This window comes from Miniopterus schreibersii, assembly GCF_964146895.1.
Source record: "Miniopterus schreibersii genome assembly, chromosome: 21".
Classification (NCBI taxonomy): Eukaryota; Metazoa; Chordata; class Mammalia; order Chiroptera; family Miniopteridae; genus Miniopterus; species Miniopterus schreibersii.
The window spans coordinates 16454689-16477726 of record NC_138123.1 but is presented as its reverse complement, the minus strand read 5'-3'; the positions used below and the strand labels follow the sequence as shown (position 1 = coordinate 16477726).

Here is a 23038-nt window from a genome sequence, read left to right as displayed (position 1 = left end):
CGGTGCACTCCCTGTGATAATGCGGATTTCGCTTGGATCATCCATTCTTGCTATATCATGATTGGTAGAAAAAATCTTATTCTATCAACTAGGGAAATAAATTTTAACAACCCTAGTAAAGACCACTACCCGCAGTCTCTGCCAGAGAGCCAGCATGTGACTCCCCTGGCTAGGCCTCCAGTGTGGTGACACAGTGACCACCCGGAGTCTTGGCCACCTAGCCACCATCTGGTGACACTGTACCTGAACCCACCTGCTGACGTGGTTCACCAGGCGCGTCTGCAGGAGCAAGTCCCTTCCTGGCAGAAGGTTGTCACAGATGAGATGCTGGTTGGAACGGACTGCCACCCCGTGGCAGACGCAGAGAGAACACAGGACGTCCAGGACCTGGGCAGGGAAGTCGCAGTCAGCTGGCTCCAGTCCCTTTCAGACCCAAGTGCCAGCAGCACGTGGCACAGACACACACATGTCCGTGCAACATGGTACTGTGGCCACTCATTTAACTGTCCTCCAGAGAGACTGAGGACGCTGGTCCTCCCACTGACGCCGGGAATGAACACTGAGGTATTACCTGATTATCATGAAACATCAGACACACCTTTCAGAAGTTACCTTATTTTAAAACTATATTTAAATTCCCCCAGAATTCACCGCGGCAGTGCAGCGCCACGCACCTTGTGGTTCCGCCCGTGCTTGTCGAGAAGGGAAATGATGGACCTGACGTGCCCTTCTTTGATGATGTTTAGAGCTTCTGGGCTTTCCACCAGCACACAGTGCAGAACCTCAAGAATACCTGGTAGGAGAGAGAGAGAAAACACACAACTGGCTTCTCTGCACCGACCAGCATCTTCCCTTTTCTCTCTCCGTTCTTTCTGTTTGACGTACAGGGTGGGAGAAGCAGGCTTACGGCAGTGGGGGGGTGAGGGCATATCCCTGCATTACTGTTTATCAACTACTGTATCATTTCCCATGTGAATGACTGTAACCCCCCTTTTGCCCTCCCTATAACTGTGTGCTCAGTGGGCCACCAGGCACTCTGACAGGGGACAGGTGGTGTTGGGAGGGGAGCTGGTAACCAGAGACACTAAAATCGCAGTCTCGTGAGGAAACATCAGCCCAGCGAGGAAAAGGCAAAGCAGAGCTCAGGGCAGGAAGAGGGGAGTCCTGCGGGACTGAGCACCCAGGTGGTCAGGACACGCTCACGACCCTTTTCCGGAAGAGAAAGGATGGTACAGGGAGAGTGGGGTCTTGAAAGGAGGGCATACCTGCTGTTCTCTGTATCTACGAGTTGGATGGTATTTTGGTTATTTTTTTTAGATTCCACATATACGTGGGATGGCATCTTGACCTTGGAATCATGCTGACTACAGTTAATAATACTCTATTGTATATTTGAAAGTTTCTAAGAGAGTAGATCTTAAAATTTCTCATCACGAGAGAACAAATTTGTAACCATGTGGTGACCACTTCACAACAGATACAAGTATCAAGTCATTATGCTGCACACCTGATATGAACTATAATGTCCTGTCAACTGTATCTCAATTCTAAAAAGAAATGAGAATGGGAACATAAAGATAAAAAGGTAATTCATATAATTAAAAGATTATTTTGCTTCAATTTATGCAATTAAGTTCTTAAACCTAAAAAGAAGAAACATTTTTAGAAAGAACCATAACAAAACAGGACACAACACCTGTTTCCATTTATTCTGCATTAGTACTACAGGAGGGCAGCTAATGAGCCACACAAACAGTGGAGGAGCAGGAGGCTCGCTGCGGGCTGCGGCGAGGCCACCACTGGTGCTGGGGCGTTCGGGCCGGCCCGGGAATCAGCTGGAAGTCTCCACAACACCAAACAGAATTAATGTGCCTGCCAGAGGCAGGAGTGTCAGGTTCACTGCCTATGACTATCTTACTATGACACAGACTGTTTATTTATTAAATCCCTTTAAAATAAAATCCTATGCTATACGATTTAGAAAACTAACTTCTAAACCTTTCAAAATAATCATTTGACACAGTTAAAAATGGGAATTGCAGACCAACCCTCATGTTGGTACAGAGGAGAACTTGATTTGGGGGTGAGGGGAACCTGGCTCTGGGGGGCTGCAGGACTCACTTTCTGCAAATGCAAATGAACAAGATAAAGTGGGTAAAATATCTAGCCTACCAGAAGGAAAACATTTATATCACACTGAACCTTGGAGTGTTTTCACGTCTTAAGGACGTAAACTCTAAGACTCTTATCACATACAAGGAAATAACTGGGAAACATACCAGAAGAGGCTTCCAGCCGCTCCAGTCGGCTGACCAGCCAGTCGAGGGAGCCAGAAAACTGGGCGCAGTTTTTACGATTTCCTCTAATTAGAGCGGCTGTGAAAGAAGAGGCACAATTCACATTTATGTGATTTTCTAGTTCCAAATGTGTATGTTAATAGCAGCACTAAAGTGTTGGCTCAAGAACAAAATACCTGTGCTTTAGATCTAAAACAATACAAATACACACACAATGGAGATGCTGCAAAAAGAATGCAGAGGTACGGGCAGGGAAGGAGTCCTCACTGCTCATTTGAAGGGATGATTCTGAGGCAGTAACACTCACATTGGGAGCTGAAAATGAAGAATTATGGAGAAACCAGTGTCCTGGGAGTTCCCTCACTTGGGATCTAATACTCATTGCTTTTAATTAGCCATGAGACTAAATTATTGAGTTTCTCTAGAGCTCAGTTTTCTCAGCCACATAATGAGGAAGTTAAGAGCACATCAGTTTTCCTGAAAATGTAGCAGCCAATGTGCAGACCCCTAGGAACTGCAGCGGGCGTGCAGAGACGGGGCTCACCGTGCAGGGATCGGGTGGGAGGCCCCTGGGCAATGAGTCTGAAACCTTTCTCTTGTGTCTCTCCTTCCCTTTCGGAGGTTCACATGCAGTTCAGGGGCTCCGAGAACTCCTGCAGCCAAGCCACCTATTCTAACTTTGCTTAACCTCGTGGTCTCTGTACTCCTTGACAAAGAACCCACCTTCCGTGAAATTGCTGTGACCTTTCTGATCTCTTTCAGCCCAATCTGTATACTCAGTGGAAAACTTTCAATGTTTCAAAATCATTCAATCCTTTCCAAATAACTCTGGCAAATATTTCATGTAAATTATACTCTTACACCCATATGATCTCTCAGAAATAGTGTCAATTTCCAATGGGTGGTGAGTCTTAAAAAAATAATAATGGAAGAATAAACCCTTTTAATAAATCACGGGGCATTTAAGAGAGAAGAGCACAGTGAGCCACAGAGAAAACTTCATTAAGCACTGCAAACAGAAACGGCATAGGCATGTTCCCTGGCAACTATGTAATGAAACTAGAAATTAGCAGGAAAGGCAGAAACAAATATAAAACCAAAGCACTTAAAATTTAAACTCTCTCCTAAATAATTTTTGAGTCAATAGGGAATTAATACTGCAATCACAGGATGTCTAATAAATACTGAAAATAGGAATGCTACCTAAAACACCAGTGATGGATAGTCAAACTGTACTCAGGGAAAAATGAACTAAATGCTTCCACTGCTAAACAACAGGATGAGAAATGTTAACCAAACATTCCTTTCAAAATCCAGTTCTAGAAAGTCTCCCATCTCGAACAATTCAGTTCTCGCCCAAGTTGTGCAGGGGAAAAGATGTCTCTGTTTTCTAACAGAGCGTCAGTCCTCCACCTGACAACCCTTTCCAGCTGATACATCAGCATCACAAAAAGCATCTCTCAGGCCACACACAAAGGAGCGAGGAGTCAGTTCAGCGCTAAACCTCTCCTTGTTAACATCTCAGGAAACTGCGCTGTGAATACCGTCCTGTGTTTTTGCTTTTGTTGCTGGTGAAATGGATGGTCAGCACAATTTAAAAAGTTAAAGAGACATCACGCGTGCTGATGTTGCTAAGGGTGTGAGGTGCTCAGGAAACAATGAACACAGGCAACTGAGGAGGTGGAAACATTGTTGCTGATTTGGATAAAGGAAAAGCAGTTAGCCAGGGGCAGCATTTCAGAGGCAGTGATACATGAAAAAGCCAAGATGCTGCATCCTGGCTTCTGAAAGACACCCTGGAACCAGTGGTGAAAGTCATTCATATAAGGCCAGTGGGGGGAGGGGAGGAGGCGATATGTTAATAAATGTTTGTTTACAGATTAAACAATACATTACAGATGTACTGGTATAAGAAAGGTCAAAACGGAATCATTTAGGGATCTGAAACAGATTAATTCAATTTACATTATTTCTAATGGGATAAAATGGTTCAGTTTTTGAACAAATCATCTCGGGCAGCTTTAACAAACTGAGTTTGAGAACTGAGATTCCACTATATAGGAAAAGAACATCAAATAAATAAATAAAAAATAAAAATAAATAGCAATAAAAGTAGAAATTAATGCATTAGAAACAGAAGTGATCTATGTAAACAAGAATGGGACTGATCCATAGAGTCAAGTACGTTTAAATATATAAGCTAAATACCAGCTACTTTAATCAGAATAAAAGAGAAAATGGACAAAGTTAAAAAGAAAAATAAATTAGAAGTACAGCCGCTGTATATATCTCTGCGCTGGAATTTTTGAACACTTAGAAAAATGGTCTTCATATATTTTTTTTCACCAAAACTGATCAAAAGGAGAAAATTTAAAAATAATAATAAACCATGAATAATACTGAAAAGTATGTCAAACACTGAGCCCCTTTTTTCTATGTCTAAGAAATAGGTAATTTCTGCCCTGGCCAGAGTGGCTCAGTTGGCTGAGCTTCATCTCACGCACTGGTTGTGGGTTCCATTCCCAGGGTTAGGGCTTGATCCCGGTAGGGGGCGTGCAGCCGACGGCTGACCAATGCTTCACTCTCATATTGATGTTTCTCTCTCTCTCCCTCTTCTTTCCTCTTTCTAAAAACCAATTTAAAAAAATCTTTAAAAAAAAAGAAATGGGTAATTTCTGAACTGAACCCTCCAAAGTTAAAAAACTAAGGAGACCCCTACACTCTCTTTACCCCATAGCCTGGCTGTGATATCAACGCCTAACAACTGGTGCATATAAGAAAAGCAGAGGGAACTCTTCCAACTGTAAATCCAAAAGCCTTTTTACAAGAATGGGACTTACAAATGCCATTTGGAAGTACGTTAGCAACATTAAGTCAAGTGAGGGCTCATTCCTCCAATGAGATAGAAATGTATTAGGAAATGTGTTAAAATCTCCATAAACTCTAAAATGTATATATTCCCAACCAAAAAAAAAAAAAATTAACTCAGTAAAACAGAATTCCTACTGAAATTATGAACGCGTGTGTTCAGGCACAGGGTGCTTCAGTGAATTATTATAATTTAGCCAGTTAATTAAGAAGAAATCACTTAAGTGAGTTTCTAAAGTAACAGGAATGCAAAGAACTACAAGGAAGCTCGTGACTGTTTATAACAGCGCAACACGGGCAGCCGGAGTGCGGACAGGCGATAAGGGCACATCCCTGCAGCCGGGGGGTCACGTCCATCAAAGCTGACGGAGGGACCCGGCTCCTGCCGAGAGCTGCCCAGTGTAGACGGCAGTGCCCGCAGGCTCTGAACGAATGCCGCTAGGCTATTCCACTCTGGGGACACAGCGTAAGTATACACATAGCACAGAGAAACTGCTTTTCAGAATATTTCTCAGAGCGTGCCAGCTGCCTTTTGAGGAAATAGATCCTGTTACGTGCCTGGGGTAGAAAGGAGACCTTGAGGACTGTCTTGGGGGGGGGGGTGCTCTCCCTTTGTCTAAAGGGGAATTTCCTTATTCCAAAACAGGAGGGAAGATGAACAGGTAGGAGGGAAAGGGGTCATAAATCCTGTTAAAAATCACAGCTGCTCAGCAGCAGCAGCAGCAGTTTGCATGAGGGACCTGTGAGGAGGTGAGGGTCTGCCGCCGAGATGTTCTGTGACCTAGAGAAACACAGGTGACAATGAAGAAGTTGTGAGGTGTGACCAGATAACCCCTAGAATAGACAGACACCAAAGGGAAGCCCTGAGCCTAAGTCCACAACCTTGGCGTTTGGGGGAGGGCCACAGCCCAGGTCTCCACGGCACAGCTTTCAACAGGCTGCTGCACGCCCGATGCCCCGTCCACCTGTGCAATGGTGTGCAAGGTGTGTCATATGTGTACAATGTTGTATAGACATTCAAAGAAACATTTTTTAAAGATGACACACTAAAATGGGTTGTTAAGTTTAAAAGTAGTTTCCACATTTCTATTATCTAATTTTTTATAATGAAGATGTATTAATTTTAAAATCAAATAACATAATAAAGTTATGTTAAAAAAAAGTAGAAACAAGAGCAGCTGCTATCAGAGGTCTCAGAGCTGCTCTCACCTCTAGGAACAATAAGAGCTTCCTATGGTGCTTCAAGGTACAGAGACAGACAGTCCTTTCCTTAAGGCAGGACAAGCTTGCTAAACCTCAAAATACTCTTCCACTGCTTGCTAATTGGCCTTAGATGGCCAAGACCTGTCACCTTCCACGCATCCCAGGAAATACCGATGTCAATGCAGAGCTGAGTGGCCGTCCCCTGGTCACATGCCCACAGGCAGGTCAGCCCTCACCACTGCCTGGCCCCCAGGGTGACAGCCCCACAGCCCGGGGCTTCCAGAGCCGGGGCCTGCAGCCACCTGACGAAGTGAGAGCTGCGGGGTTTTCTCTCTTCCCTGCTCACCCCGATCAGGTAAAAAAGACAACAGTGTGTCCCTGTCACAGAGGAGACGACTTAAAGCCGGGCAGCTTTGATTCCACAGTCTGTGCTCAGGTCCAGGGCTAAGCTGCCCCCACATCTGACTTCAAATAGTCAGATGGTTCTTACGTCAACATAAGATTTTATTCTATTCACTTATGTTTTCTAATCTCCTCCTGCTTGAATCTCTTATCTAGCAGAGATAAGAAGGGCGGGGGGCGGGGGGGTGTATAAGCAGATAAAGTGGGTATCTCACAAAATCAGTTATAAAATAAATTTCCATTAAAAACATATTAGTGTCTTTGTTATTTCATAGACATAGACTGTTACTAAGGTGGAAAAATGGGTCTTGTTTATAAAATGCCCTTCCAGGATTTCCTGGAGAGCAAGATAGAAAATACCTATATACATGAACGCACGCAGAGCAATACCTGGTACGAGCCTGTCTAAAGCCAATGTCCTTCCTTTTCACTGTGTCCTCACGAGTCTAGGAAGACCTGCCCTCCAAAGACCCGGGGAAATGAGCTGCCCCACAAAATCCTTAACTGCTCTACCCTTGGTCAGTCTTCAAGCACAGAAACTTCTGGCATGCTAAAGAAACAGCAGTCTCCCTCTGTTTCATACTTTGAATCCTCAAAACGAGTATTACAAAGACAGTTCACCAAAAAGCCATTTCTCAGACATCTTTAGAAAAGCAGCCTGGAGGCAGCTCCTGCAGATGAACCACGTGGCTGCAGGAATAGAGGCAGGAGATGACCACAGCCACTCGAGCCCTCCCACCTCCCACCCCGGAGTCAGGGACACCCTCCAGCCCTCCAGGGGGCAGGCTCACGTCTCATAAATCAAAATCATCAATTCTGTCACTCTCTACCTAAAATATATATTAAATATATTCATGTCCAATTTTAAATTGTTATAGATTATCATTCCCAACCCCTCCCTTTCCTCCATGCTAAAAAAAAAAAAGAAATCTTGTTTCATATGTAACCCAAGAGAGAATCCACTGTCTCCTGACTTGGAAGACTCGGGAGGTGGCTTTCCAAATTTGGAGTCAATGATATTTGAAGCAAACTTCCTGAGGGTAAAGGACAGTGTGACATGAATGCCCTGCTGAACTCGTCACTGCTGCAGCGCTGAGAGGTACACACTCGAGCAGACGCGCTGCCCATCTCTGGTCATGCTGACTTCAAGAGGCAGATGGTTCTTACGTCAACATAAGATTTTATTTATGTTTTCTAATAATGAAATCAGTTTTCATTAAAATAAAAACAGAAAATCAAGAGTAGTCAAAGGAACGTTTAAACAACAAAATCTCTCATCCTTCTACTCACCAGGAGCCACCACCATAAAAACCGCCCTGCGCATGTGAAGTCTCCTCATGTGCACAGAGTAGACATAGTCTAGATTTTCACTGAGCTGAAATGAACACACTAGCTCTTCCTTTCATCAACTGTATCACTGCACATTTATGTTAACGGCTTTTCTCAAGGATAGACGTAGTACATGTAAATAGATTAAGATGGCACAGAAAGCAGACCTCCCTCCCCAAGAAGCAGCCACCTAGAAGTTTTCTGTGCATCTTCCAGAAATTCCCAATGAATATACAAGAATGTACCTTTCTCTACATCTTTAGTTGTATGCAATTGGACTCTTACCAGGCATACAGTGAGCAGCTTGCCTTTTTTCACTGAATAACAAATCCTAGATTGTCATTCTAAAAAATCAGCAATCTAGCCTATTTCATACAATTTTCCAAATGATACCTTTTATCGCAATTTTCAGTGATAACCCCGTATTACACCACACAGATGGACTATTACTTATGCAACCGATCCCCTGATAGAGAAATGGTTTTCAATTTTGTTACTTATAAACAATTCTGCAGTGAACATCTTCTCACTTGTACAAATACATCTCTAGAATATATTCCTTAAAGTGGCATTTCTCAGAGTAAAAGGATATATGCATTTAAAGGTTCATGCATAACATCAACAGAGGATTGTTCCATTTTTAATATCAATAATTCACACTCCCACCAAGAGCATATTACCCAACATTTTCCTCAGTGATGGAGTATTAGCAACTTTTTATCTGTGCCAATACAATAGGTAAACTAGGATCCTTATTTATTATTTTAATTTGCATTTCTTTATCATGTTGAGAATCTTTTATTATTTTATTTATTGTTCTGTGAACTATTTGTCTCCATGTGTTGTCCATTTTTCTATTAGATATTTCCTTTTCTTATGGATTTAGAAAAACTCTATATATTACAAAACCTGGGCCTTTGTCTTTCATATAGATTGCATATTTTACCAAATTCCTATCTTTTTTATTTTGTAATGATAGGACCATAACTGTTCACTTTCTGTGGTCAAATTTATCACTTTTATTAATCCCTTAGTACTGTGACTTCACAATAGCCTGTATGGAGACGGCGAGGCAGTACAGTGAGTGCGTGCGGACACCCCGGCAGGCTGTTTCATGACGTCTCTCTCTCACTCAACCGCAGCTGTGAGGGCAGGGCTGTGTCCCGGTCACTGCGGCCCCTCCTGCCCAGACCCGGGCACCTCCCACAGCGGGCATCCAATCCCTCTCTGAGGACTGGATCAGACGAAGCTCCTTTCAAACCCGGACTCACTGGCCTCCAAGCCCATGTCCTCCCAACCCAACCCAGTCTCCGTGACGTGGACGCTCCTTAGGAGGCCAAGCAGCGAATGAAGAGGCAGGACACTCGGGAAAATCAGACAAGAGGGAAGGAAACCTCCCGAAGAGAAGCGTATGATATATATGTGGGGGGTTAACATCCCTCTCGGGAGGAGCAGTGTGAGAATATAAATGTTAACAGTGAGTGTGGGTGAGTGTGTGTGTGTGCGTGGGTGAGTGTGTGAAGTATGTCTCTTATTTCATAAAACAGTTTAAAACTGTTTAAAACTATTTTATGAAATGCTGTTACCCTCCTTAAATATGTGAGTTTTAAGGATTCTAATTATGTTGATTTGAAGTAATAGCTCCTCAAGTCCTCTCTTAACCAAATGGGATATAAATAATCAAGAAAATAGGCTCATATAGTTAAGAAATTACTTTGTATGCATGTGTATTTTAACATAAGCCATACAGATGTGAGTCTAGGTGCCTGGAAGCAGGGCAGTACTGGATGGAGGAAGGGACTGGAGGAGGTGACACTGAGGCCGGGAGGTAGTGAGCCAGGTCACAAGTGAAAAGGAAGGGACAGGCCGGCACGGGGTGTGGCGTCTAAAACACAGGAACAAGAAGGGCATGTGCCCAATATTGGAGCTCATGAAAACTCGTGAGGGAGGGAGTGTGCGCCCCAGTGCCTGAAATGAAGGTCAGTGGACAGGACACAGACCAGCCAGAAATCCAACAGAGCCCACCCACCAGCAAGGGCTCAGTGCTGTCTCTCAGGTATTTACTGAGCACTGGCATTTCCTCCGACTTGCAAACAAAATAGCACAAATCTAACCACCTGTCTAAGGGGAACTGTGACTGGCAAGGAGCAGGGTCACTTCCTCAGAGGCTGCTGCCTGGGAACTGAGGGTGAAACTTGTTTTTCAAGAACAGGACGTAACTGTGGAGAAGGAACAGGCCCAAGTGGTGAGGTGAAGGGCTCGAGGTCCCCTCAGTGGGAGCCTCTACAGCGCATATATTTATTGTACGAGTGAACGTGAAGTGGAACCTGCCCTGTTGCCGCCTTCTCTAACTCGCACCTCTGTCTGGCAGCCAGGCAGTCCCGGCTGTGGGCCCCATTCCCGAGTGGGTCAAAGCCAGGACCAGTCACAGCCGGGCTGTGAAATTCCCGGCCTCCTGCCAGAACGAGCGGTCAGGGGCCCCGCGGTCCAGGCTGATGAGATGGAGCGGCATGCTCCTCGTCGGGAGGATTTCCAGGGGCAGCCCTGTCACTTCTCCATGTCCCAGAGGACACCTCGGGTGCCGAGAGCTGACCGCGGCGACCCAGGCTGTCCAGGGAGCCAGCGCTGGAAGCAGCGGCCCTCTGAGGGCGGGGCAGACAGAAGCTGATCCGGATGCTGCGGTGGGCCCTGCCTCCCACCCACTGCAGGCCCCCTTCCTTCTTGCGAGTGCGCAGCTGCCCTCTGTGGTTGGAGGCAGTCTGAGCCCAGGCATCGTAGGAGATCAGTCATTGCACCTCCCACCACAGCTTTTCTCTCGCCCTTTGAAGAGGTAAATCACTTAGAAATCCTAATCTGGACATGTTCCAATTAACAATCAAACCAGATATGAAAAGAGCTGATATGGAATATAAATAAATGTGTGTTACGTATACATACCCACAACAACGTTCACTCAGTGCGTAACCATCCTACCCTCAGACACACGGCCATGAGGCACCTCGTTCCCTGAGCATCTAGTTTGTTCAGGACACTGGGGTCCTGACAGCACAGGCAGTGGTCACCTGTCCTCCTCACACTGTCCTGCAAGAACAGGGGCCCAAGGAACTGACACGAAAAATGTTGATGTCCTAGCTCCTCTCATTGCTGTGAGAAGTAAACTGCCCCCTTTATCCTAATTTCAGGCTAATTCACTGGCCCACTAAAGGGTGAAATCTCAGATCTTTCGTGGTTCTCGACAGGAGATGGCAGAGGCTGCAGAAACCCTCTGGACCAAAGGTGATGCAGCCCTGTGTTTGCACAGAGCCAACAGGGACGCAGTGTAAACCACGCCTGTGTCCCTTAGTTAGTCAGGCATCCCTGGAGCTTCAAGGCGGATCCCAGAAAGGAGGGAGGAGGCTGGGGAGACCCCAGACTGGGGGTGGGGAGAGTCATGGGGGCTCTGTGGTCATTTAAAATAGACGCGAGTGGTTGCCTTGGAAACTCAGCCATCCTTACCCAGCAGCTCGTACAGAGAATTCAGGATCGACTTCCAGGACTCCCCGGCCTCTCTACCAGCCACGTCCGCAAAGTGGGCAGCACTGCTGTACACGTGCAGCCGGTCCACACACTGGAGCACCAGGCTGATCATCCCCTGCGGGGACAAACACATCAGAAACGTCAGAAACGGTGGGCCTGCTCACATGGAGTGCGGGGTTGTTTTGAAACAGAAAAGCCTGCTCAAAGTGAGTGTCAATCGTTAAGGAAACTGAGACCATTCATCCAAAGGACAAGCGGTAACACAGAATAGTAGCCCGCTGCTCTGACCCAAAGCACATGATGTCAGAGTCCCCCCAGGACAGCTTTTCCCAGGAAGACAGTAGAGAAGAAAGGGGCTGGCAGCTCACCTCCTCCTGGAAGAGGTTCTGCCGGCTCTTCAGGGCCCGCAGCCGGTTCTGCTTGTCCTCGTGCTCCAGGTGCTCGGCCGGCGGGTGCAGATAGCCTATCAGGTCCTGCAGGCTCAGGCTGACTGACTCGATGGGCAGGTCCACTGGGGGCGCCTTTGCTTTCCTGCCCAGAGCGTCCAGGCCCCTAAAATAAACAGCAACCATGTCTCTAATTGTTGACACAATTTTATGCAGGATTTTAGTTTATAGATGATTATAGCTTTACTCTCCCTCTGGACACCGCTGCAAAAGGAGCATGTAAGAAAGATTCTAGACTTCCACAAGCAATAAGTAACATACTCAAATGAGGACCTGTATGTTCTTTCCTGTGTACATAATGTTATATTAAAAACACCACATCGATAAATTCATCAAGAGAAAAACCTGAAGGGCATAGAGGACCAATGCCTTAAAAACCAAGAGTATAAACATTTAGAGACCGCCCAGCTGGGCGTGGCTCAGCGGTTGAGCATCAACCTAGGATCCAGGCAATCGGGGTTCGATTCCCAGTCAGGGCACATGCCCGGGTTGTGGGCTCGATCAATGACTCTCTCATCATTGATGTTTCTCTCTCTCTCCCTCTCCTTTCCTTTCTCTGAAATCAATAAAAGATATATTTAAAAAAAAAAAAAAAATTTAGAGACCAACCGATTTTCACTATAAAGCGCTACACAGTCTAAGGTTTAAGGTGCAGCTCCCCACATGACATTTCTGTTCTCTTTTGTTTGGTTCTGGGAGAAGGAACTGCTATTGCCATGCGATCACCGACACTCTCTGCCATTCTGTTTAACTTCTGCCTGTTTAAAAATACATTCTAATGATGAGAACTCATGAAATTCACTTACTAATCAGGAAACAATATACCAAATGCTTTCCTATTACCTGAAATAAATGTATTTAAAATTAAATTAAGAAATGACATCATGTTGCTTTTCTAGCCTTTGAAGAAAAATGTATTACTGGCATGTAAATGTGATTTGTTGAGCTTTCTGAGATTCTGAGTTTTAAAACTGAGAGCTTTGAATGTTTCTGTAAAGAACTTTACTCATGTGGTGTTTGTAAATCAAAATTATTTCAAAATAAAAAGTTTATTTAAAAATACTCAACAGACACCAAAAAGAATGAGAGAATGTCTATATTATAGTTGATATAGTAATATTTATATTTGTACTTCCTTTCCTGCTCTCTTCATCAACAAAAATATATGACAATATTTTATTCCAAGGAAATATCTCTAGCTAATTATCTGACTATTAAAAATTACATTTTAAAAAACAATAAAAGCCTTATAAATGAGAATTAGCTTATTTTCAAACTTTATTATACTAAAAATTATTTAAAATGTATCCTTTACAAAATGTTACTAATAATTTTAGAATATTTGACTGCAGCCTCATAAATAGTAGAAACAGCAAAACTGCATGATTATTCTAAAGATTTTGCCTGAAATTCCAAATCGCTTATATCAATGGAATTCTTCTTACCCAGAGTTATTGTGTCTTTAAGTTTTTCTAATGCCCCAAAAGCAACAGAAATGACTTTGCAGAAGAAATTCTCTCTCCCCTTTTAAAATGAAAATGCACATACAATGAAAATATTTCTCTTCTATACATTTTATCCCATTAACTCGTAGATATATTTGAATCATAAATCTATTTATTTATAACATAGTCAAACTCACTCTCATCACACTAACTGGAATGAACTCACAAGACTCTGACACAGTATCTACGTTTGCAACCTAAGGAGGAGCCGCAGTAAGTGTCAGCTCTAGGCCAAGAAGCGGATCACACCTGTGATTGGAAACAGAACCACCCATCACTTTCTGGGAAAAGCCCCTTACCAGACAAATGCCATCTAAGAATCCAAAACTGCTCACTAGGCTGAGTTTTAGGGCCTATAACCAAAACTTGATTTATTGAATATAAAAAATACTTTTAAAAATTGTTTAAAAACTATTTTAAAAACTTTATAATATTCTTTTTCAAACCAATAAATTAGGAAAATATTTGCAGTTTATATATGATGACAGGAAATTAAAATCTCTAACACAAGGTCATAGTAGCCTAATAAAATATTAACAAATAATAGGGTAAGTCACAAAAGAAAAAATAAATGAAGAAATCTGGTCAGCAAATATGACATATACCCATTTCCACAATTCTCAAATACATGCATACTTTAAAAACAGTTATAGATATAAATATGTATCTGTGCACACAAACACACATACACAAACACTTTTCCCATCAAACTGGCACAGTTTAAAGAGACGTATGATACTCACCACAGGCCGGAGTCTATGTTGGTATAATGTTCCCAGAAACACTGTCCACAAGCTTGATTTAGTTTTTGGATATGCAATTTTCCATTATTAGGTGGGTAAACTCAGTCATTACAAGTTCACTTTATTTTTTAATACAGTTCAATAATTATAAGGGAAGTGTAAAAGGGAATTAAGTAGGTCCAGCATAGGGTATGTTATGTTGTAGAATAATCCTGCCCTACAGCTACTGATAAAGTGACACACACAATTTCCAAAGGCACATTTCTTTTTTAAAGTTCATTTAAAAGAAAGCATAAAACCATCTAACCGGCACCTTCTTCGAATGTGTCTGCTGACCTTCCAAACTGCATGATATCTACCACCCTAGCATACTTTAGAATTATTTCTTTGTAAATCCAATCAGGTAAGATGTCAAACAGCCACCACAGCAAACGAAAATGCACCTTATAAATCTATTGAAAAGGAAGACTGTGCTGCGGATGACCCCCGCCGTCCGGGACTCCTCGTGCTGCGACCTGGATAAGTTTATGCCGTCATCCATGTGGCCTTCGTGATGCATAATGGCCTGTAAAGAAGCAGATGCAAAGGCATCACTCCCAGCATCTCTTTCCAAATCGGGTTAAGAAGGTGCACAATTAAAAATGTGACAACAATAAACAGAATCAAGACTGGTGGAGGGCACTGCAAGTTGTTGTTACCTTGTACTATAAGGTTAAATAATATGCATAGGTCCCTGGACTACCTATTCAATGTATCCATTCAGTTACTGTCTTAAAGAATGAATCTGTTATTGCACTGAGTTGAGCAAAACACACACTGGAGTGTTTGCACCTGTCCTGTTCAGGGACTGACCCAGGTCTAAACCAACTGCTGAGGCAGCCAAGGAAGCCGCTCAGTCCCTGCAGGCGCACAGCACGCCGAGCAGACTGGTTCGTGAACAGCGCTGGGCAATGTTTCTAAGGCGGCTAAGTTCTTTAAAATTGCACGTTTATTTCATTACTTCCTCTGTTAGGCGTTTTGATTTTAAGCTTACTATGAAGGTATGACCTGAGGAGACAGAAGGGCAAAATTCTTACGTGAAGAGCTGAACAGTTTTCACAAAACGAACACACTATGTGAGCCCTCGGAGCCAGGAGGGGACGTCCCAGCGCCTCAGGCCTCCCAAGCTCCCCTCCAGCCCGTCCTGCGGTGGGCCCACCGCCTGCCTCTGAACAGCAAAGATCACCTGTGCGCTGTCTATAAAGGGGCCATGCAGTGGGCAGCCACTGGTGCCAGCCCCCTTCACTCAACACTTAGAGAAAGACACTCTCGTCACCTATCAGGCGACCCGAGTGAGACGGCAAGAACTAAGGTCGTTCCCATCTAGACAGTGACGTGAGGTGGAGCACCTGCCCCGTCAACGACAGAGGCGTCCGGTGCAGAGGCATGAGGGGCTTCCACGCCCCACTGACCGAAACAGTGACTAACTGTAGGAACGACTCCTGGATATAAGACTAAAAGAAAAGCAACGTAAAAGGGGGATTAATGAAGTTAAAAAGAGGATTTACCAAGCTAGACGTCAAGTAAGATATTGGAAAAGATTTTTAAAGCCCCAGATTTGATACCTTAAGAAGATTAAAAAAAGAAAAACCTCTCACAAACCAGGCTAGAAAATAATATAGAAAGAAAGCAAAAACAGAGAGAATGATATATAAAATGCAAGACATTAAATCTGTAAGATTATAAAGATAGCACTGTGTGGACGACCTTGGCAAAAATAATACAATAAAAATACAAAGCAAACGTCACTGAGCATCCCACAGAAAGTAGGTGGCTTCCTAACAAATTAAGGCTCATCGATAGAATGTCCCCAACTAAGCAGAAAATTTGTTGAGATCAGTTTATTTAAAAGAGGTTGCAAAGAATATTGAAGATCTGATATTTAAAGACCCTAGGACTCGATGGTCTGACAAGGGAGATCCAATAAACCATCAAAGAACCAAGATTTAATGCAGGTTAGTGTTCCCCAGAAGTCAGCAAGCGACCTCTACTCCCTGCTTTTGAAAAGCCTGTGAGCTGAGAGTAGTTTTTACATTTTTAAATGGTTGAAAAAGACCAAAAAAATGTCATGACACATGAAAATTATATGAAATTCAAATTTCAGTATCAATAAATAAAGATTAATTTCACCAATAAGTATATGTAATAATTCTAAATAAAATATGAACAGAATCTAGTAAGATTTCAAAAGAATAATTAACTATGGCCAGATAGGGTTTAGCCTATGAATTTAAAGATTCCTCAATTTCATGATGTCTACTGACTTATCAATACATTAAAGAACACTAAAACATTTTAATCTCCCTTTATTTGATAAAATATAGCACTACTGCCTAATTTTTAAAAATGTAAGTAAAACAGGAATAGCAAGCCACTAGTTAAATATATACGCTTCCTCAACTGTCCACAGGATGCAAGAAGGTATGAAACAGGGTGAAAATCCACCAGGACACACGCCTATGAACAGCGAGAACAGAGGAGAGGCTGGGACAAAACGGGGTCTGTGGAGACAATGAAACACGACAGGGAAACCCAGCTTTTAAAGGCACTGAGCAAGCTTAACACTCCAGAGGAAACAAAGCAAGGATTTTGGCAGACACCTGAGAAGCAAAATTCAGAGATAGGCAGGAAAGATAAGAATTCTTTCAGGCGGGTGAGGGACCCAGAGAAGAGGAACCAGCCGGGTTCCTGGGAAGGAAAACTAACAACCCGAAGAAAACAGAAACCAATGTGGCCGAACAAGTCTCCTCTATTTTAAAAAGACCAAGTGTGCTAATTAAAACCCTTGGGGACATATGCATTTTCTAATTCAGAGTTTTTAGATTTTTTCAAAGGTATAGAAGTTACATATTCCTAACACCCCAGCACAGTCTGCGCATCACTGTGCAAACAAACATTTGTATTTTTCAGCAAAACACGAATATTCACATAAAGTGGGACAAATAAAAGCTATGAAAATGGTTCAGATATTTTTTAACTAACCAAGTTTTTATTCATCTGAAACAACAGAAAAAACAGTTTCAAACAGGTAAAGACTGGGGAAGGGAGCAGCAGCACGCTTTTCCTGAAAAGGAAACGACTTGAAGACCTAGATACCTGGGAAGTCCAGGTGCATCGCAACCGCGCTGAAGTCTCCCCACAGAGACTTGGTTCTGCAGACGGCTCTGGCGTGTTGATGAGCCACAGGACAGGCTTAAAGAGATCATCTCTTCTCTGGCCTAGAGTCTGTTTTGCATGTGCCTTCACGAACTTAAACAACACTGTTCAGCTTCCGAGCACCTGTGGGAAACTTCTCTAACAGGCAAGCTCCACGCGGCCCAGGACAGAGCATACAGGTCCCATTTTGACTTTAATCCATGGTTAGGGACAAAGGCGTGGAGAAATGATTAACAATCCCGGCACCCTGCCGTGGACTGGAGATGGGGGGCCACAGCAAGACGAGGAAAGGGATCTGGAAGGAGACTGGTCACGAGGCTGTGTGAGTCCTGCACACGGGACAGGTGTAAAGGTGGGCAGAGGAACTGACACGAGGTTCACTTGGAAGGTGTGTATACGTATACATACAATATCCACACACTCATACACATGTATATGTGCACTGAACAGAGAGAGAAGAAAGCAGGGACGCAGGGAAAGAAAGAAGCTACTGCAAACTATTAATAATTGTTGAATCTAATTCACGGATACAGGGATTCCCACTGATGAGTCTTCCAATTTTTTTGTATGTTTGAAATTTTTCAAAATGCAGTACTTACAAAAATGGTAAATATTTGTTAAATCTGATAGAAGATCCATGGCCAAGCATCATCATCAAAATAAAACTTTGCTTTCAAGCCCAATCAGACTTTCCTGCCACAATCTGGGCATTAGCTCTTCGCCTTCCAGAAGCTCACACAGCACTCGTGGTCCCAAACTCTGCGACACTACACAGCTGGAGCCCAAGCTAACAGGTGCAGGTGGGATCTCAGCAATGCAACTGTAACTACACTTGAATATACTTGTTTTTCAAGTATTCAAGTGGACTGTGCATCCACTCTGGTCCAGTGCTGTGCCAGATGCTGGCAATACAGAAATAAAACCTGTGGGTCATGTCCCCAGCATCTAGCAAGAGAGACAGGTAGTAAGTCTCGATCATACGCCTTAGTCCTGCTTTTCCCTTTTTGTCTCCTCCCCCCCCCCCCCAGTGAACTAACTGAACTTCGCCTAACTCCTGGCTCTCTCACTTCTGAAGACCTTAAAAAGCAGCTTCAGAGGAAACAAGATGGTGGCGTAGGTAACCGCAGTCCCCGCCACCTCCCGCAACCGCACCAAAATTACAACTAAAATACAGAACCACCATCACTCAGAGCCTCCTGAAATCTGGCTGCACAGAAGCCCCACAACCAGGGAACTGAAGGAGAAAGCGGTAGGAGGGGCGCAGATGCGGGCGGATTGGGGCTGAATCGCAGACATGCAGCCGCGGGCCCACCCCCGGTGCCACGGGGTAAACCCGGGAGGGAATCTTGGCGGTGGGGGTTTCCCGGAAGAGTGAGGGGTCCCAGCCGCACAGCAGGCCCCCAGCCCAGGGCTCCAGGGCTGGGAAGAGACGTCCCCACAACTTCGGGCTGTGGAACCAGCGGGGACTGTCCCTGAGGGTCGTGGAGGCTGCGGAGCCCCAGCAGCTCCTCTCAAAGGGCCCGGTTCGGACTCACTCGGATGCTCCCTCTGAGCCCAGCGCCGGGCGGCAGCCTGAAAGGACCCGGGACACTTACTTGGGAGGAACTAACCTGCCTGAAGTCGGGGCGAGAGGTGGAGGGGCAGCTTCCTCCCAGGCAGAAGAGCCGGCAGAGGCCACTGCTCCTATGGCGAGTCCTCCCCACACAGCCTGCAGGCGCCATGTTTGAATCGCCAGCACCTGACTCCCACCTTTGGCCCCGCCCCATGATTCCTGAAGGCCCCGCCCCTCCCCACCTGCAGCTCATCCAGGCCCTTTCCAGGGGCTTTTCTGTGCCAGTGGCCTCTGGAGCCTCATGCTTAGGACTTTCCTAAAATCTCTCAAACAACCAGCAGCGTGCCCTATATGGCTTAATAAGCGGCCCCAGGCCTGGAACTAGCAGCAGCTGCATTGGCTCATAGCTTGGCCTCTCCTGGGCACCTCCAAGCCCAGCACAAGTAGCAGCCAACTATGGTTTGCTGTGTAGCTCATGCTGGGTGGCCCTGGAAGAGGCACTGACAGAGGCTGACTTTGCACCTCCCGAGAGGCCCCTGAGACAGTGCACCTGCTGGTCAGACTCGACCACACTGGATTACAGCCCTACCACATCCACGAGTGACACACTCAAGGGGTGCACTTGGTGAACACCAAAGCTCCACTGAAGTAAATCCTGCTCCATAGGGGTGTCTCCAGCACAGCATCTCTCTGGCTGTAGTTACAGCTGGTCCTCACAGCTGATTGGCCTGAGGGTCAATTCCTCCCAGTGATGCCAACAGCAACCAAGGCTCAACTACAACAGGACAGTGCACACAGCCCACACAGGGGAGCACCTAGAAGGCCCAGCTCAAGTGACTGGGGAGGTTGAGCCACTGGACCCTACAGGACACCTACTACACAAAGCCACTCTACAAATTCCGGGAGACATAGCAGCTCTACCTAATACACAGAAACAAACACCTGGAAGCAGCCAAAATGTGGAGGCAAAGAAACATGTCACAAAGGAATGAACAGAAGAAATCTCTAGAAGAGGAACTAAATGAAATAGATCCAAGCAAGCTAACAGATACAGAGTTCAGAATTTTGTTTATAAGGATGCTCAACCGTTTTATTACTAAAACTGAGAAAACAGATGACATAATAAAGTACCAATTTGAAGTGAAGGCTACATGAACTGAAATGAAGAATAATTTACAGGGAATCAACAGTAGAGTAGAGAACGCTGAGAATCAAATCAGAAATTTAGAACATGAGGAAACAAAAAACACTCAACCAGAAGAGCAAAAAGAAACACGAATCCAGAAATATGAAGATAGTATAAGGAGCCTCTGGGACAACTTCAAGAGGCCCCAACATTCGCATTATTGGGGTACCAGAAGGGAAGAAAGAGACCAAGTACTTGAAAACCTATTTGAAAAAATAATTACAGGAAACTTCACCTACCTCGGGAAGGAAATAGATTTACAAGTTCAGAAAGCACAGAGGGTCCCAAACAAGAAGAACTCAAAAGAGGCTCACAGCAAGAAACATTATAATTAAAATGCCAAAGGTTAAAGACAAAGAGAGAATCTTAAAAGCAGCAAGAGAAAAGCAGTTAGTTACCTACAAGGGAACACCCACACGACTGTCAGCTGATTTCTCAACAGAAACCTTGCAGGCCAGAAGGGAGTGGCAAGAAATATTCAAAGTGATGAAAAACATGGAACTACAACCAAGATTGCTCTACCCAGCTAAGCTATCATTTAGAACTGAAGGTTAGATAAAGAGCTTCACAGGTAAGAAAAAGCTAAAGGAGTTCATCACCACCAGACCAGCACTACAGGAAATGTTGAAGGGTCTTCTTTAAGAAGAAGCTCATGGACAAAAGAATCTGACGAACTAAATAGATCCACAGACACTGACACATGCATCAGACGGTCATATTTCAGAGGGAAGAGGGAAAGGGGGTGGAGTGTAGGAAGAGATTAACCAAAGAAGTTATATGCATATATGTATAACCCATGGACACAGTCAATAACGGGGTAAAGGCCTGGGGAAGGGGTTGGAGTGAAGTGGAGGGGATCAATTGGGGGGCGGAAAATGGGACACCAGTAATACTGTCAACAATAAAGATAAATTTAAAAAAAGAAAAAAGCTTCAACCCTGGCAGGTGTGGCTCAGTGGTTAGAGTGTTGGCCTGCACACCAAAGGGTTGAGGGTCTGATTCCCAGTCAAGAGCATGTACCTGGGTTGCAGGTTTGCTCCCCAGCCCTGGTCAGGGCTCGAGTAGGAAGCAACCACTTGGTATGTCTCTCTCGCACTGATGTTTCTCTCTCTCCCTCCCTCCCCCCTTCATCCCTTCCACTCTATCTAAAATCAATGGAAAAATATCCTTGGGTAAAGATTAACAACAACAACAAAAAAAGCAGCTTCAACTCTTTGGATCTCAACATGCAACAACAGGACAAAAGTCAGAGACAATTTGCTGAGTGGAAGCAGCAAGGTACCAAAGGGAGTGTGTGCATGGTTTCATCTGTGTGAAAATCTACATCAGGTAAGACTAACCTCTGGTGTAGAGATCATGCAGGCAGGTGCCCTGTGCAGGAAGGGGCAAGGATAACCCAGGAAGGCATGGTGGGCACCTTCCTGAACACTATGGAACTGTTTCTTAATGTGATGGGTGTGGGTCACACAAATGTATCCACTTGCCCCAACTGTACAGTTGTTTTTTGCATTTCAGTGTATATAAATTTTACCTCTGAAATTTTACAAGTAATGGTAATAATCCAGTGGGGCTGGGTCTACAGGAAAGTTGTCCCAGGATCTTATCCGATGCTCTGAGGATGCACTTAAGCCCAGCCAGTGTATTTCTTCACTTAGTACTTAAATTAGTGACGGCACACCCAGCCATGCGCACCTTACGAAACCAGAGTCTGTCAGGGCGGGGTGTGTCCCTCAGCACACCGACACTGGCCATCAGCGGGTGGCTGAGGGCTCACCGCCTCGCCCTGCTTTGCGTCTGTGTATTTTCCCATGAGACCGCAGCTGAAAGGCATCTCCCTAGCATCTCACCTTACGCTGGACGGCTCCCATCCTCACGGACTTCACGTCCACGGCCTGGTACGTCAGCCACAGGCCCGTGTTCACGTGCTGTATGTAGCAGACCGAGTCTCCGTACTTTATCTCGGAGGTTCCCATGCCATCCACTTCTTTTCTCACCCCTGCATCCAGTTTTTCCTAAGGAGAGAGGAAAGGAGATAAGCAAGTTTTTAAAATATGACTTTATCCTGAAAGAACTTTTCCTTGTTGTAAGTATGTTTCTTGAAAAATCCAGCCCTCTGAAGTCCCCTGAAATGATAATGCTTGAATATTTTATTCCAGCAGTTCAACTTCTACTGAAGATTCAAGTAGAAAACTGTAAAAATAAATAACATATTCTCCAATTATTCACATTCGTAGAAAATTATTTTAGCCATAACATAAAATTTTATATTGCTCAATGGCAAACTCCAGACCAGAGGTCTTAAAATTAATAGTACAGGCTTCATGTTCTTTCCAGATTATTTTTTTTCTTTATTGGTACCTAAGAGCATAGGTCTATGGGGCAGGAAATCCATTTTTCAGTCCAGTCTCTGCCACTTACTGCCTCTGTGACCCTAGGAAAAGTTAATTAAAGGTTTTTAAGCCTATTTTCTCATCTGTAAGTAAAGCTACAAAAGTATCACCCCCATAGTATCAGAAAAAATGAGATAGGCACAGTGTCTGGGGTAAAATAAACATTAAATTTTAATGATTCTGACCATGAAAATGATGATGATAATGGTGATTATGTTAACAAGGACTTCAATGATGATTTCTCTAGAACTACTTGAAACTACTGCAGCTCAGTTTCCAATAATGCAATTTCCAACTTGAACCACAAGTTGGGCTAAAGTCCCTCTGCCCTGAGGATGCAACCAATGCCCTGATGCCAGCTAACGCTCCTTCCAAATCCCTGTATTTTACTGCTTCCTCCTTCGAC

The 23038-nt window shown here is 44.3% G+C and overlaps 1 protein-coding gene across 1 annotated transcript in view; it reads right to left on the bottom strand.

Moving 5' to 3' along the window:
- Nucleotides 1-23038, bottom strand: part of RYR2 (ryanodine receptor 2) — a 472766-nt gene that overhangs the window by 233922 nt on the left and 215806 nt on the right. Inside the window, exons 13-19 of the mRNA XM_081124070.1 lie at nucleotides 22090-22254; nucleotides 14753-14874; nucleotides 11984-12167; nucleotides 11595-11730; nucleotides 2280-2375; nucleotides 675-793; nucleotides 254-387 (exon numbers count right to left, since the gene is read on the bottom strand). Of these exons, the coding sequence (XP_080980196.1) occupies nucleotides 254-387; nucleotides 675-793; nucleotides 2280-2375; nucleotides 11595-11730; nucleotides 11984-12167; nucleotides 14753-14874; nucleotides 22090-22254 (956 nt within the window). The remainder of the gene's footprint in view (nucleotides 1-253; nucleotides 388-674; nucleotides 794-2279; nucleotides 2376-11594; nucleotides 11731-11983; nucleotides 12168-14752; nucleotides 14875-22089; nucleotides 22255-23038) is intronic.